This window comes from Dioscorea cayenensis, chromosome 3 (genome assembly GCF_009730915.1).
Source record: "Dioscorea cayenensis subsp. rotundata cultivar TDr96_F1 chromosome 3, TDr96_F1_v2_PseudoChromosome.rev07_lg8_w22 25.fasta, whole genome shotgun sequence".
Classification (NCBI taxonomy): domain Eukaryota; kingdom Viridiplantae; phylum Streptophyta; class Magnoliopsida; order Dioscoreales; family Dioscoreaceae; genus Dioscorea; species Dioscorea cayenensis.
This window is the reverse complement of record NC_052473.1, coordinates 316,619-332,528: the sequence shown is the minus strand read 5'-3', so window position 1 is coordinate 332,528 and position 15,910 is coordinate 316,619. Positions and strand designations below refer to the sequence as shown.

Sequence of the window (15,910 nt, the reverse complement as noted above, 5' to 3'; positions counted from 1 at the left end):
CTATAATTATAATTTTGAGATGTTCAATTTATGTCCATTTCAATCAAACTCAACCGAGTTTAAAATACGGAACTAGATAGAATTATTGAGAGCTAGATAGAACTTTTTAAATTGAAGCTCGATAGGTTAGGGAAGAATATTTATTATCATTATAAAATATGTATACATATAAACATTGAGCTAGCTGTTTATCCAATCTCAAGCTAGCTAGGTTCTAATCAAGCTTCCTTTGTTTAGTTATGAATAAATAACTATTAATTGATTTAGAATAATATTAACAATATAAGAGAAATTCAGAAAACCAAAAATCCAAGGCCCAAACTGGACAAGGCCTTGAGGGGCTAACAAATCAAGGCCCAAATCACAATGAGATGGACTCCTACGTACCAACCAATAAAATGATGCCACATCAGCAAAGGTAAGATTATGGGTGAGAATCAGAGGTGGAGATAAGACACATTAAAGCAACTCACGCTAGAAGAACACGTAGCCTTTCTCTTTGCATGCATGCATGCATGCCTTGTAGTGAGTGCAATCAAAACACACACTAAATTAATTAAGATATCTTTCAACTGAATAAATTAAGTCCAATACAAACTCCAAAAACCATGCCACCCTGTCACTGACCACTTTGCCATCCTTATCTAGGGAAAAAGAAACAGCCTTCACTTTCTTCTCGGTCTCATTAATTCTACAAAACCCACAAAATTACACATGCAATTGATCATCATCTTCTCTGTTGAAGAATTTCTTCACTTGAAGCTAACTCAGGGAAGTGATCCCATGCATTAATTTCATGTAAAAAGGTGACCTAGCTCACTAGCTATGTTATTGTAACACTGTATATACATGAGAAAGCTAGCTGTTACAAATAAAGGAAAGAGAGATGATGCCTGATGGTATATTTGTTAAGGTTTACATTAATGATCATGTCCATCAATCTTTTTGATTTGTTGCTTTAATTTGTAACATGTTTCTGAGATTTAGAATTATGGAATATTCACTCCTGCCTTGGCCTTGCAAGCCAGAGAGAGCTCAGTGCTCGGAGACGATGAAAGTATTCGGCAATGGCAAGGAAACACCGGGCGGCTTGTCGAGTTGTCAGTATCTGGTTTAGCCTGTGCAAAGTTTGCTGCCTCAGGTTATCTCCCTACATACAAGCATAATAATAAAAAAAATTAATCTTCACATCAAAATTGAGAAACAGTACGCACAATGAAACATATATAAAGCCTCAGGTTATCTCCCTACATACAAGCATAATAATAATAAAAATTAATTCTTCATATCAAAATTGAGAAACAGTACGTACAATGAAACATATATAAAAGCCTCAGGTTATCTAGCTCCCTACAAACAAGAAAATTCAGAAACAGTACAATGAACAGATATATATATATATATATATATGAATTGTAGTTAGAAGTACTATACTCTCATGACTTGCAAAAAGGTTATTGGGGGATAATTAACCAACATTCTTGACTTTGTGATGGTTGAAATTAACTGAAATTTGGAAAGAAAAGAAGGGAGGGGAGTTTGAAAAAAGGAAGCAAATAATTCAGTGGAATTACTTACTTGTTTGACAAAACTTTCAAGAGTAGAGAGCTTGTTCATGGCAATTGCCATTTGACCCATGTAATTGGCCATGTTTGAAGGGCAGCTCAACGCATCAGAGGTGACCGTGTCGGACAGGGATTGGTATAGTGCGTCAAGCCCTTGTCTCAGAGTTTCTTCATTTTCTTGTGTCGATTGTTGAAGCGCGCATATGCCAAGTATTTGTTGCTCCGTCAATGGCTCTACATGGCTCAAAAGTATCTACATATATATATATATAAAGACCGGAAATGTAAATGTAAACATAAGGTATATAATTAACATCTTAATTATATATGATATATATATAGTCTGCACATTCCTAACATATTTAACAATTAACTTGTCATCATCAAAGGAGACTACCCAATTACAACCTTAAACCTAAAAGTTGGAATTGAATCAATGAAGTTATAATTAACATTTAGAGTTAGTGCAAGAGATAACCTTGATGATTTCGGAAGGGCGAAAACCGCCTATCCACATGAAACATCGCTCGGCGGGAGTTTTCCACATGCCGGACAGGAGATGGAAGACGTCGGACTTGATGACAATGTTCTTGAGGTTCATCAGCTCATCATAATGAGCTAGGCAATTATTGACAAACATTCTCAGTTCATTCTCCGGCAAGTGCTCTTGCACCGCAGCCCTCAGCTCACACATTAGTCTGTGATGTTCCTCCAACCACCTTGCATACTCCATGTCGAACATCGATGCTTCTGCAAAGACAAAAATTTTTTTATCAAATCAATTCAATTCAAATACTTAAATATCCTTGATCTTCAATTCAACTTGGATTTTGGTCTTTTGCCTGAACTGAGACCACCAATGCCAGAAGGAAGACTTTGATCTCCAAGAAGTGCTCCACCACCAAATAACACACCCTGATATTGTTTTAAGAAATTAACTTGATCAATTAATTAATAATATCATATATATATACATGAAGTAAAGAATATATATGTTAATAATCAAGATCAGCGCACCTGAGCTCTAGCTCTCTGAAGTTCTTGTTCTAGCTGAGTTAGCTTGATTCTACTAGACTCTAGTTGCTGAACATAAGCCTGTTCTCATTAATAATTAATGTACATGTGTGAAAAGAGTTAGAATCCAAACGAGATTTTTGTTTTAAAATTATAAAACAAACAACTCTTCATGTTGACCTTCTTTCTGAGTCTGCTCTTCCTTGCTGCTTCTCTATTCTGAGCAAGTCTTCTCAATGTCTGAACATAAACAATTATCAAAAAAATGAAGCATAAACTTGTTCATAATTAAGAAATGAAAGATAAAGAGAAAGAATGGTTGCCTTTGGATCAGGTGTTTTAGGTCCTTCTTGTTCTGAACTTGAAGTTGTTCCTTTCCTTGTATTCCCTTCTCTCTGCTGATATAAACAACAAGTCAACAAGTTCATCCCTTTTTTAACTAACAAGAAAAAATAAAAATAAAAACCTTGAAAATTGAAGATCACCTTCACTGCTGTAGGTTTGATATCTTTTGATGGTTCAGATGACAAAGGTGGTGGATAATCACTTCCAATCCTTGGATTGCCAAGCTCCATTGTTGGCTCTGAAGATCTTGTAGCTCCACTGCTTTGTGGAGACACTAAACTCATGCTAACCTATGAATTATTACATCAAATAATTAAGCTATGAAATTAAATCATGTACACATATAAACTTCCATATGTTTGTGTGTGATCTAGTATATATATATATATATATATATGTATGTATGTACCTTTGTAGATGGTTCTACATGCATGGGTTGAGAGGGGAATATATTGAGAGTTTCTGCACAAATGAAGAAGACCTGCAAGCATTAAATCTTCTGATGGTGAAAATATAAAGCAAAGTTACAGATGTATAGTAGCAGTACTCCTCTTCATGCATTTCTAGCTCTCTGCCAATTCAAAACAGAAAGAGAGAAAAAGGGGAAGGGATAAAAAGGATAAGCTAGCAGGGGTGTCCTTTGTACCCATTTGGTTCAAGAAAATTTTCAAGGTAATCATCATGAGTTGGTTATATGTCACACTCCTTTGGAACATAATAACATATATGAATCAAAATGAACAGAAATTTAAGCTGAAACATAAGAATAATTAATAAATAAATAAACAGATACAACTCACGTCTTTGTTCTTGCACTGAAGAGTGATCCTGACCATCTAAGTACATAAAAAGGGCTTGATCTAACTCTCCTAAATCATAAGCACCACCACCACCACTTCCACTTTCTTTAATGCTCCTGTTTATCATATCAAAACAAGCATATATATATATATATGATCAACAAACATCAAAGACATCAAAGAATAAGATGAAGCATATATATATATATATATATAATTAAGCAAAGATTAATTATCACATGAAGTTGGCATGCAAGGAAGATGAAGGCTGCATCATCCCAAATGAAATCTGGTGTTGTTGTTGTTGTTGTTGATGATGATGGTGGCCTGCCATTGAATAATTTGGACACCACAACACTTCCAAACAAAGCTCTTGTTCAAAGAGAACCTCTGACTCTCTTTGTCTTTGAAGAGAAGTCCAAACTGAAATCAAAGGTGGTCATTAATGGTGAAACAAACTTCTGTTTGTTACCATTGGAGATGTGTGGAACACAAGAGAGAACTATATGAAAAAAATAAAAATAAAAAAATAAAAAAATAAAAAAAGAAATGAAAAGAAAGAGAGAGAGAAAGATAGAAAAAAGTTTTTGTTGTGAAACTGACTCCCTTCTCTTCTCTCCCTCTTGAGTTGTTTTCTCTCTCTCTTTATTTCTATATATATTATATTATATTATATTATATATATATATATATATATCTTAATGAGTTTCTTTGTTTCTTTTGTTTGTTTTGAAGGGTGGGCATGGTTGAAAGATAAGGGAAGGGGTGGTGAGAGGAAGGGGATAGGGTAAGATCACCGCCCTAAGGACAAGGACAAAACGCGCCGTAGAACAGTTGAAGTGGACCCTTGGAGGTGGTGGAGGACCGCTTTAGGTAGGTGACCAGAACCCCTCATGTGTCTGTTTCCGACCATGGTGTGCTAAGAGGGGTTTGTTTGTGCACAATTACCAAATTAACCCTGGCTAGGTTTTTGTGAAGAATTTTGGACAGAATAAAGGGAAATTTATATTAACAATATTTATGGTGAGATGGGAGATAAATTCATAAATTTTCTATGATTATGTATGAAATAAAATGTCATGAAAAATATTTTTAATTATGCTATGGAGATTGGTGTTTTTTTTCTTTCTTCCTTGATTATAGGTATACAAAACAGAATATTAGAAAAAAATTGTTTATTATCCTCTAAGGGATTTTTTTTATGGAACTAAAATTTAAGGTGTGTTTGGATTAAAAATAAGAATGAATTATGATTTTTTTTTTTGTAAAATCAAGAAATCAAATAACCTTTTCACTTCAATGACTAATAGCCATCATATAAACTTTTGGGGAAAGAAGGAAAATCAAAGAATTTACTAACCTTTTCACTTCAGTGGGCCTTGTTTAGGAAAGAAATCAAATATTCTCATTTCATCTATTTTCCGATCACCACGATTTTGTATTAACTCAAGCTTGGTAATTACCTTCAAGAATAAGAAAAAGAAATAACTATTTAATTATAGCTTTAAAATTCATCGGTATTATTTTTGAAATGAATTTTAGAAGCGAGACTTAGATTAACTTACCTTTTTCTATCGTAACAATAAAATATACTCTCGATCTACCCCTCTCGATCAAAAACAGAGATGTTTAATTCCTGAGTCAAGTACCCCCAAAATATCAATGTGTAGTTTTGCTCCAGCGATATTTGACTCTTATTATTGAACAAAGGGTCTACCACCGCCTCATTCAATGTCAAAATATCTTCCAGACAGCTATATATCTTGTAAGATTTGTATTTTTTTTTATATTTATTTTAATATATTATTTTAATTAAAAAAAAATTTCGAATGAGCTGCCATCCATCAATAACATTGGGATGTGGTTTTATGCATCTGGAATAAAAAACAACGACTGTTATTTATTTGAAAAATTTGTATATTGAGAAATTTTAATTTCTAGAAATATCATTTCTATTAAAAATAATTTTCTCCATAAATTACCAAAACACTAATTAAGACAAAATTAAAGAATTGATTAGTTCTAAGACATGATAATTTGGTCATATTTTAAAAAAAAAAAATAAGTGTTTTTAATCAAGAAAAAGGAAAGGGTATTTGGGTCATTTGGTGCTCAAAGATGCAGCCACGGGGTGGGTGTGACATGCACGTGACATCATGAAGGCGTGTTATGAGTGGCCACGTGCGAGCGCGGGTGGCAGCCGGTCCAACTTCTCCCTTGGGATGTTAGGAAGTGGGCCCCAATCTCATGGCCCATCATCACCGTTCCTTCTTGATGGACGGTCATGATCTTATCTTGTGGGCCCCCACCCCAACCGGCTTTGAGATTTCCTCTCCTTTCACTTCCTTTTGTTCCAAGTTCCAACCACTCTCTTCAATAATAATAATGATAATAATAATAATAATAATAAAAAGTTTTATCACTTTGATATACAAAAAAAAAAAGTTTTATAAATGGCTTGAAAATTTATTAAAAAAACTAATTTAAGCCAAATATACATTTGATTTATATTTTTTATTATAAATTCTTTGAATTAATTTATAATTTTATTAAAAAAACAAAAAGTTAATAATATATATTTTTTAATTATTGTCACGATTTCGACAAATATGATTTTGATAAATATTAAGCCGACTATTATTACTAACTTTTTTTTTTTTTCAAAAAAGCTATAATTAAATAATATTTATCGGTAAACATTGAACTTTAGTTTGTGACAAAATAATCAATAAATCACAATCACATCGCAATCAATCGTATGTTTTGTTAATGATAATGGCTTTTCTCGTGTATATTCAGCTTAGAAAATAATTTTAAAAAAAAATCTATTAAGTCTACCGAAGAATTCCAATTTGTGAAATATATCAAAGACTTTAATTATGAGTTCCCATCAAATAACTTATGAGAATACGAAATCTCAATTCTTTGTAAATACTAGTTTGTTCCCTTTTGGACATTGACTCTTATATGTAATCAATTATCAAATGAAGGAAGAGATCTGAAAACAACATCACAATTTCAACAGTATTTAAACAAATTAGAGTGTCTTTATCAAGGGAGTTGGACTAATGGTTTTGTTTAATTCTTCAATCCTTGTTGCTTGGCCTACAAACAATTGTTTTTATATAAGTCTTAAAAAAGATAATTGGATTAGGTAAAGCAAAACACATCCATAAAACACACAAACTAATCTTTGTTAGACTAATCCCATTTGATCTCTTTTTAAACTTTAAAACTATTCAAAAGACACCTCTCTCTTCCACCACCCACTCTCTCTCTCTCTCTCTCTCTCTCTCTCTCTCTCTCTCTCTCTCTTACAATAATCCTAAAAAACCTACTTCGAAAGTGATTATATACATCTTAATCATAGAAAAATATTGTTATCGATAGCATCTTGTGCCAAACTACCCTTTTTAAGCTAATATATAAATGTATAAGCATAGTAAGCGATTTACATCACTGATCACTTTGACCGTATGTTTTTGCATATGGTATTATTTAATTAACGACTCTATAAATAAAATATAATCATGCCAACGATGAAGAGGTCAATTGGCATTTGGATCCCTACAAGAATTATTTATAAGTGGCGAGAGTTCAATTTGCGAATGAGAGTATATTTTCGGGAGTGTAAGCAATAGTTGTGCTGGGATCGTTCTAGCGCTCATATGTGCACTAATTTTGTCCCGACTTACTCCACTACTGAAGATTGTGCACATCCTTACCTTTTTTTTAGTGGTCTAGCTATTTATTTGGCACACACAATATATATATATATATATTTTGCCAATAATTTTTTGGTTTATTAGTATTAAGTTCTTTATTTAAGTGTTTATATCTCTACTAATTAAGGAATTGAGTATTAACTCATCGTCTCTGTATTGTCTATGATATGATTTATTTATTTTGTAAAAAAATAAAATAAAAAATAAAAAATGATGGCATTTCCTCAAATATATACACATTAGATGGTACTCGTAAATGAATATATTCACAAGAGAGACATGATCATATCTCATATGATCTTTGAACTTTGGATATTTGACCAAATTATTTATTTATATAAAAAAAAGTACATACATGAGAATCATAAATTAAAAACCATACATGTGTAATAATACACATTGAATAACTTGTCCCAAACAATTTACTTAATAAGTTATATATTGGTCAAATATTAGGAACAAGCACAGTGAGTTGACTATCAACAGCCTCATATTCAATTAAGAAAAACAATTAATGAATGATGATAATATATAAAAAGGAAGTATACATAAAACCCTAGAAAAAGAGAAAAGAAGAAAAAGGATGAGCATTAAAACCATAACATGGGAAACAAGATCTAAAGTGCAAACAATGCCCTAAAATTCCTCCTATATCAGAGTTATTTGAGAAGAGGTAAAAAAGGAAATGGGACTTTCCAAAAATAGAAACCCTAACCCTAACTTCACACAAGGAACATGGATGGAGGAATTTTAAAGAGTTGGTTAGAGGGAGTTAATGGAGGTCCAACATGGGTTCCCATGATCTCATGTGTACAAATTTAGGAAGTGGCCCAGTTTATTCTCTTTAACTTTCCTTTTCTCTATCTCATCAATATCTTACTAAATTAGGAAAAAGTATTCATCTTTTAGCTTCTCTTCCTCTTTTCATACAATTATTCCTACTTTATTTCTCCCTAAGAAGCTTGTTACTCAACATGGTAGGAAAGTTTTTTTTTTTAAAATTAATAAATAAGCAATAAGTATCCTTCATTTAAGATAAATCACGGATATGCACAAACGCAATATTAATATCTCAACACACTTTTATGTATATAATGACTTTTTTATATTTAAAAAAACCAAAATTTGTGTATATATATACCCCTATGAGATATACATGGATGATTAAATTTGTTTGTATAGAGAATAAAAATAGAATGAAATTAAAAATAAAAAAAAAATCTTTTTTGACTTTATTTCAGGAATAAACCATATTAGTAGGCATAATTTTCTAAAATATATATAAAATATTATTTAGACAAATATTCCATAAACTATTCTTAGCTCTTAAACAAATATTTTTCATTCAAGAATAAATATTTTTTGACTTTATTGTTCAAGAATGTTTTATAAAATATTCTAAGTTTTTTAGACAAATATTTTTGAAATAAAAATATATGCATACATTATTACGTGTTTTAGCTCTTATACTATTTTTTTTAAGCAACTCAAGCCACTATCACTCGAATCAACCATTGTGGTTGATTGAAGTAAAAAAAAAAAAACATTATTATGGTTATATCTTTATGATTATAGAGTGAGAATTTTGTTAATGGATTTTTAAAAATAAAATATTAGGACATAATCTAGTCAATCAATTAGAATATGACAATAATGCTCATGGTACTATTAATAGGCCCGTTAAGATTGGGAAAACACTTGACCCAACCCGGCCCATTTTCCATCAAATTTAAAAAATTTTATTTTCGTAAAATCTGGTCAAGAAGAGCGGGCTTCAGAATATGGATCAAATTTGATGATCTCTTTGGACTTTTTATTTTTATTAGTGAAAATGTTTACCTAAAACCTTGATTCCATTCACTTGTAAAAGCAAATCAAAGTTATCAAACCTTAAATTCAATTTTTGGGGCTATATACAAGCCATCAATTCAAAATCAAATACAAATTCTCATCTCTGTTAAAAATATATATATATATTAAAAAAAAAATGATCACGGATGAAATTGTGTTTTTAAAGGGTTTCTTTTGCAGATGTATACCTTGTAAAACCTCAAAAATTACTAAGACTTCGAAGGGGAATGTGAATACATGTTGCCATAATTACGTAGATAATTCCAGTTCCCATGAATAATCCTGAGCAAACGCCATTATGCTGACTTCATTCAGATAACCAAATTATAACAAAAGGTAAATATAAGCGACCAAATCTAAGTGATCGAAATTAGAAACACAAAAAAATATAAGGGACCATTTGAATCGTTTATCCAAAAAAAACTTAAAATGCTTTGTGAGTGTTTATTTTGGCCATGATTTTGCTACATGGACAAATCTATTATAATGTAAATATTCAGGGACTAATAAATAATGTACTATGCATTGGAACATGTCAACGAACAATCAAGCTTTCTTCCAGCAAGATCATACCTAGTGATTACAATGTCACACATCACTGATATCAGACAACAAATTGATTGATAAATGAATCCAAACAAATTCCAAAGCTAAGCAATGAACATACACTGCAATGTTTTTGGGTAAACCTCAGCTCCGGAAGTAAAATTTTATTTGTAAAACATGTTCAGACCTTCATCTGCAGCTCAACAATGGAGGCACCCACAGGTTGCAAAAAATGACAAGCGAGCTGCAGATTTCATCATACATTCAACAAATGACAGTGTTACTAAACGATCACTTACGCTCCTAAATATTCAATCAATTCTTCATCGTCTTGGAGTAAGTCTTCGACTAGGAATGGTGGACTGGGGATCATACTCATGTCAAACGGAATTTCATCGATAGTTGGATCAAAATGACTGCTGACAAACTTATCAGTGCCAGATGGGAATGGTTCCTCGATGTAAGGATGAATATCTTCAGCAATCGTGCTCTGACGTCCATTTAGTGTGAGTTCATAACCAAAGATATGACTTGCGGAGGGAAATCCGGCACCCTCAGGAATCATCTGACTTCCAGGCAGTGGCAACTGGTGGTGCTGCTCTTTGTTGTGAGACAATTCATAATCCACGGGTGAAGGGAAAAACCCAAAATTATTCCCAGAGAGAACCCCATCATTCTCTATGCCAGAATATAACATCGGCTGCACACCGACACTCATGCTTTGTGCAGGCATATTGGCAGAAGAAAATCTGAATGTGTCGTGATATCCAGGCTCATGCACAAGCGATTGGTTTGCAAAACCTTCTTCGCTCGGCCTTGAAGGCATTGCTGCACTAGTTTGCTGATGGACATTTTGTATTTCGTGATAACCATCTTGATTCATATCCAGAATAGCATCTCTTGATTCCTCCGAGATCTGTTGGTCGTTAGTTGCTTCCGTTGGCACATCAGCATGTTTCTGACTTTCCCGATGTCTTTTCCTCTTCCTTTGTTTGCCCACTTCACCCCTTTCTTGAACTTGCTTGACATTTTCCCGTGAAGAATGTTGAGCAACTTTGGAAACGGCATGTTCTACACTAGGTTGTGCACCTTCATGTACTTTTCCACGGTCATCCTTAGACGATATTGAGCCTTGTGCATCTTCGAAACCATCAACGTCATATTCACTGTCATTGCTACAATTATCATCTCTTCTTTCTCCTTTACCTGTCGCAGGAGTCTCTGTTACTTCAGACGTTCCATTATCACTACTGACTTGTTGAGCGAGCATTTGCTCTTTGCTTAACACTCCCAACCAGATAGAACTCTCTTTCGCGCTCATCTTATCTTGCAAACACTTTGATTTCCGGATATGATACTTGATCTTGTCAATATTAGGAGACATGTGCTTAATCACGCCGGTAAGCACTCCGACCTTCCACACTTTCTTCAAATCATGAGGCTTCCTATACATGGGAGCTTGACCCTTAGGTAGTCCCAAATTTATCCACCAATCTTCATTACCTGAAGGCCACCATGGGGGCGGAGTACCATTCAACAAAGGGTACTTCCGTTGTGGTGGATCACAATGTTGCATCAATGAGGACAAGAGAGAACCCAAAGTGGCATCTTGAAGATCCATAAGGCTGTTATTATTTCCTTTTCCATTGCCCAACGCATTCGCAGCAACAAAGTTATCAGCATCATACTTCTCTACAGCAGCCGGTCCATTTTTATCAAACTTCACCTTCTCTTTCCACCAAGCTCTTAAGTTATCTGAAGCGCCGCTCACTGGTTTACCCTTTTCTGGTATGATTCCATACACAAATCCACGAGTATTGCACACTTCCATCAACTTTAACATGTACTTCAAGATACCATCTTGAGCTCGGGCCATTTTCTTCCGACGAGCCTGATCTGAGGTCTGCTTAGGCTTTGGCTTCTCCGCAGCTAGTTGGGCAGCAAGCTTTTGCTGTTCCTTGATTCTCCGAAGTTTGACCCTGTCCTTCCACATTCGCCTCGCCAAGTCTTCCTCATCGATCTCTTCATCACTAACATCATTCTCTGTGAGATTCTCACACCTTACATCATCGACCTCAAAATCCGAACCATCAGCAAGGTCATTGGCAATCATTGCTAGGTTTTCCATGAGATTAAAAGTCTTCCAACCTTAATTTGGTTCACCTTCTACTTGGCCAAATAACATCTCCCCTCTTCAATAAACCACAAAGCTACATCCAATGATATTCTAGTATAGAATTGTGATCGAAGAAAGTTCAATATCTCGATCTTGCTGTGAAAACAACAGAACATTACTTGTGAGCTACTTCCAACAAACATTTTTGGTGTATGACACGGTGTAAACAAGAAATTATCATGCAAAAAAGAAAAAAAAAATTTTGAATTCAGTACACATAACTCTCAATCACCAAATATGACACCTTGAACCAATTCCTGCATTCATGAAAGATTAAAAGAAAGAAATATAAACAAGACCAAACATGAGCAATAATAGAACGAATCCTCAAAAAGAGCCCGAATCGAATCAAAATGCAAACTTTATTCATCACACAACCGTAACAAAGAGTCAAAGAAAAACAAAAAAAGAAACAAAAGCATACACATCATCAACAAAATCAAGGGCAACAACATCTCAAATGATTTTCAACCCAATCACAAAGCAAACAGAAATTTCATCATAGAACGAACATAAAGTTCATAAAAAATCATTCAAGGAGCACAGAATCACAACATAGAACACAGAAAAAGGGCACCTTTTGGGCCACAAAAGATTCGTTAAAAAAAACATGACAATTAATCACAAAGGAAGGCAAAGATTGAAACTTTACCTAATTAAAAGCTTGAAATTTCCTAAATCTCTATCCGTCCAGAACAACAAACAAATATCAGGTTCCGTTTTGAGGATTGAAAATGTCGAGAGGATGAAAGCGAAGACAAACAAGAAAGACGAGAGAGAGAGAGAGAGAGAGAGAGAGAGAGAGAGAGGGATTGATTAAGGAAAGTACCACCCAAGCATAATGACAGAAACAACCTCCACTTTTATAGAATTCCAAAAATCAAGATGATCAGATTCAATGCATTCCTATATACATTGAATGCATTTCATAATGGGTTCCCTTGTCCAATGCATATATATATATATATATTTATTAATATTATATAACCAATTTAAAAGAAATAAATGCATAATATATTATATATATGCACATATTGACCAAAATGAATGATTCCATATAAGTCCAAAAGGATTCCAAAATTAGTGAACTTTTCTATGAATACTGGGGGTAATGTACAAATAAAATTTTGAGAAGGTGGTTTTTGAAAAGTGATACAACGAAAAGTAGTTAGGCAACTTTACAGGGACTGATAATTAAATTAATATAAGGGGGTTGCGTGTAAATTAAGGGGAAAAAAAGTTTGCTCTTTTATCCTCGAAACCGAGGGAAGGATTTGGGAAGAGAGAGAGAGAACGAGGAGAGAATGCCTCTCAAGGTCGAGGACGCAACGCTTGCCGATTTTGGAGATGCTTTCGAGAATTTTAAGGCTGTGAATTCTGGGAATCAGATGAAGTTCTTGCTCTTCCTGGCCGATAAGGATCCTTCGACTTCTCTCAGTTGGTGTCCTGGTATAGTTTTTCGATTTTGATTCACTGCTTTTGATTATCATTATCCATTTTGGCATCAAGCTTGTAGCTAAACCTTTTATTGATTGTGGTGAAGGTTCCGTGTTTGTTACTGAGAACAATGGTTGAATTGGATTTTTTTCATGTAAGAGATCATGTATAGTGATTAATCGTTACTTAGGTGAATGCTTTCATTGGGTTTTGTCTTAAAAGAGTTGTGTTTGATCCTTTTGATCTATAGTTATAGTGAAGGTTCGTTCTTTGTGGATGATTTCATTCCATATATTTTTCAAAAAGATTTGTCGTTTGATTCATTTCACGGTATGAATCATGTAGCTAATCTTCTGATTGATTGTAGTGAAGGTTCTTTCTTTGTCACTGAGAATAATTCTTTGATTAGATTTTTTGTCTTTGATCCTTTTGATCCATTTTCCACCATAAATTTTGTTGTCAGTTCCTTGATTAATTGCATTGAGGGTTCTTTCATTGTGACCGAGAAGAATGCTTTTATTGTATTTTGTCTTTAAGGAGATGCCTGTTATCCTTTTGATCCATTTCTGGCAATGAATCCAGAAGCTAATCCTCTGTGATTGATTGTTGTTGAGGTTCTTTCTTTGTTACTGAGAAGAATGTTTTCATTGAATTTTGTCTGCTTTTGATCCTGTTGATCCATTTGCCACCATAAATAATATAGCTAGTTCCTTGATTAATTGTAGTGAAGGTTTTTTCTTTGTTAATGAGAGGAATGCTTTGATTGCATTTTACACTAAAAGAGATCTCTTGGATCCTTTTAACCTATTTCATGCCGTAAATCATATAGCTAATCACTTGATTAATTGTTAATTAATTGTAATGAAGCCTTTTTTTTTCTGGGTTAATAAGATGAACAATTTCATCTGGATTTTGCCTTAATAAAGATGCCTTTGCTCCTGTTGATTTATTTTCTCCCCTGAATCAGGTAGGCAATCCTTTATTCTTTTTTACTGAGAATAATGCTTTGGTTGACTTTTGTCTTGAAAGAGATCTTTTCGAGCCTTTTCATGCATTTCCTGCCATGAATTATGCAGATGTTCTTAATTAATTAATGTGAAATTCCTCCTTTTATCACTGAGAAGAATGTCTTAGGAGATATCTTTGATCCTTTTGATCTGTTCACCATCATGAATCATGGAGCTAGTCATTTGATTTATTATAGTGAAGGTTCTTTTTTTTTTATCACCAAAGAGAATGCTTTAACTTTTTGCCCTAAAAGAAACACAGTTGCCCTTAAAGAGATTGTATGATATTTGGTTATATAGGAAGTTCACATGTTACTTGTTTGGTTTGTTAGAAAGTGTACACGCCTTTGTTCCTTTCTATTTGCTTTTTCCTTGGTTGGGAAAAAAGGTTTGTTCGATTATTACCATTTCCTTTTCTTTCTTCTTTATTACGCCCTTTTCTCCATTATATCTCACGCTTGTCTTAGAGAGGTTTTTCCTATTGAGCTTTTACTAAATTATTTCATTTGGTTTATTAGCATTTCATGTTTAAGTTGATTGATCAAGGAAGATATTAGCCTTTATTGCTTAAGTTTTATAATATTCCTTTGCATGTATACAAGGTATCATTTGATCCACATGCAGATGTTAAACAATCATTCTCATATGGAATTTTATGGATTGTAGTCTGATTAGAACTTCTGCAAGGTTTATGAAATTCCTTGAATCTTCTGAGGATGGTGAGACTTACTTCTTTGCAAGAATACATTTATTTGGTACTTCGGATAAATCGTGCTACAATTTTACTGTCACTGCTATTAGACGCAATTTGTAAAGTCTATCAGATATCGATGTACTTTGATTTCTCGATCTTCTTCTAAGCTTTCATTTGGTTTGCAGATTGCAATGTAGCAGAGCCTGTAATATACAAAATGCTGGGAGCATCAGAAAAGGATGTGTTGCTGCTGAGAGCATACGTCGGAGATAGACCGACCTGGAGAAATCCTAGCCATCCATTGAGAATTGATAACTTGTTCAAGCTCAAGGGTGTTCCAACGCTCATCCGATGGGAGAATGAAGGCGTCGCCAATCGCTTGGAAGACCACGAAGCTCATATTGAAAGCAAAATCGAAGCATTAATGTCCATTTGATAAAGTTCTTAAGTTCCTGCTTAACTGAAACTTCATCTTGTCTCTGAATAATGAATGTCCATTGCTCATTATGTTTTGCCAACACTGAAATACATTTTGAGTGAATGAGATGCTTACTTCCAAGGATTATTATGAGCATTATTTTCATTTTGATCATTTTTTTTTTTTTTGTGAAATAGTTGCTTGGAAATGTCTATGATTGTTTTGTTGTAGAACTTAACAAAATTTCTTCTATGTTTAAATTAAATTGACTATTTTTCTATATAATTCTAAGCAATTTATGGACCAAAAAGAACATTGTGCAGAACTGAGAG

At 33.6% G+C, this 15,910-nt stretch overlaps 3 protein-coding genes across 5 annotated transcripts; 1 reads left to right on the top strand and 2 right to left on the bottom strand.

Annotated features, from left to right (window-relative positions):
- Positions 1-756: 756 nt before the first annotated feature.
- LOC120283980 (bZIP transcription factor TGA10-like) lies at positions 757-4,302 on the bottom strand. Of its 3 annotated transcripts, none has more exons than XM_039290807.1 (11): positions 3,964-4,302; positions 3,725-3,840; positions 3,334-3,386; positions 3,065-3,214; positions 2,903-2,977; positions 2,760-2,819; positions 2,583-2,660; positions 2,408-2,480; positions 2,044-2,315; positions 1,579-1,818; positions 757-1,150 (listed from the first exon to the last, which is right to left on the bottom strand). In XM_039290807.1, exons 1-11 carry the CDS (start codon positions 4,056-4,058, stop codon positions 1,001-1,003), a joined length of 1,362 nt encoding a protein of 453 aa, XP_039146741.1. In that variant the 5' UTR covers positions 4,059-4,302; the 3' UTR covers positions 757-1,000. The 3 variants fall into 3 exon arrangements, with proteins under 3 accessions (XP_039146741.1, XP_039146748.1, XP_039146755.1); XM_039290814.1 differs by having other exon boundaries at positions 2,903-2,974; XM_039290821.1 differs by having other exon boundaries at positions 3,334-3,405; positions 3,964-4,054.
- A 5,533-nt stretch (positions 4,303-9,835) lies between these two features.
- LOC120283973 (ETHYLENE INSENSITIVE 3-like 3 protein) lies at positions 9,836-12,827 on the bottom strand. The gene is made up of 2 exons (XM_039290801.1): positions 12,675-12,827; positions 9,836-12,118 (listed from the first exon to the last, which is right to left on the bottom strand). The coding sequence occupies exon 2, from the start codon at positions 11,972-11,974 to the stop codon at positions 10,142-10,144; it is 1,833 nt and encodes a 610-aa protein (XP_039146735.1). The 5' UTR covers positions 11,975-12,118; positions 12,675-12,827; the 3' UTR covers positions 9,836-10,141.
- A 439-nt stretch (positions 12,828-13,266) lies between these two features.
- Positions 13,267-15,743, top strand: LOC120283198 (thioredoxin-like protein Clot). The gene is made up of 2 exons (XM_039289893.1): positions 13,267-13,471; positions 15,346-15,743. Exons 1-2 carry the CDS (start codon positions 13,327-13,329, stop codon positions 15,594-15,596), a joined length of 396 nt encoding a protein of 131 aa, XP_039145827.1. The 5' UTR covers positions 13,267-13,326; the 3' UTR covers positions 15,597-15,743.
- Positions 15,744-15,910: the final 167 nt, after the last annotated feature.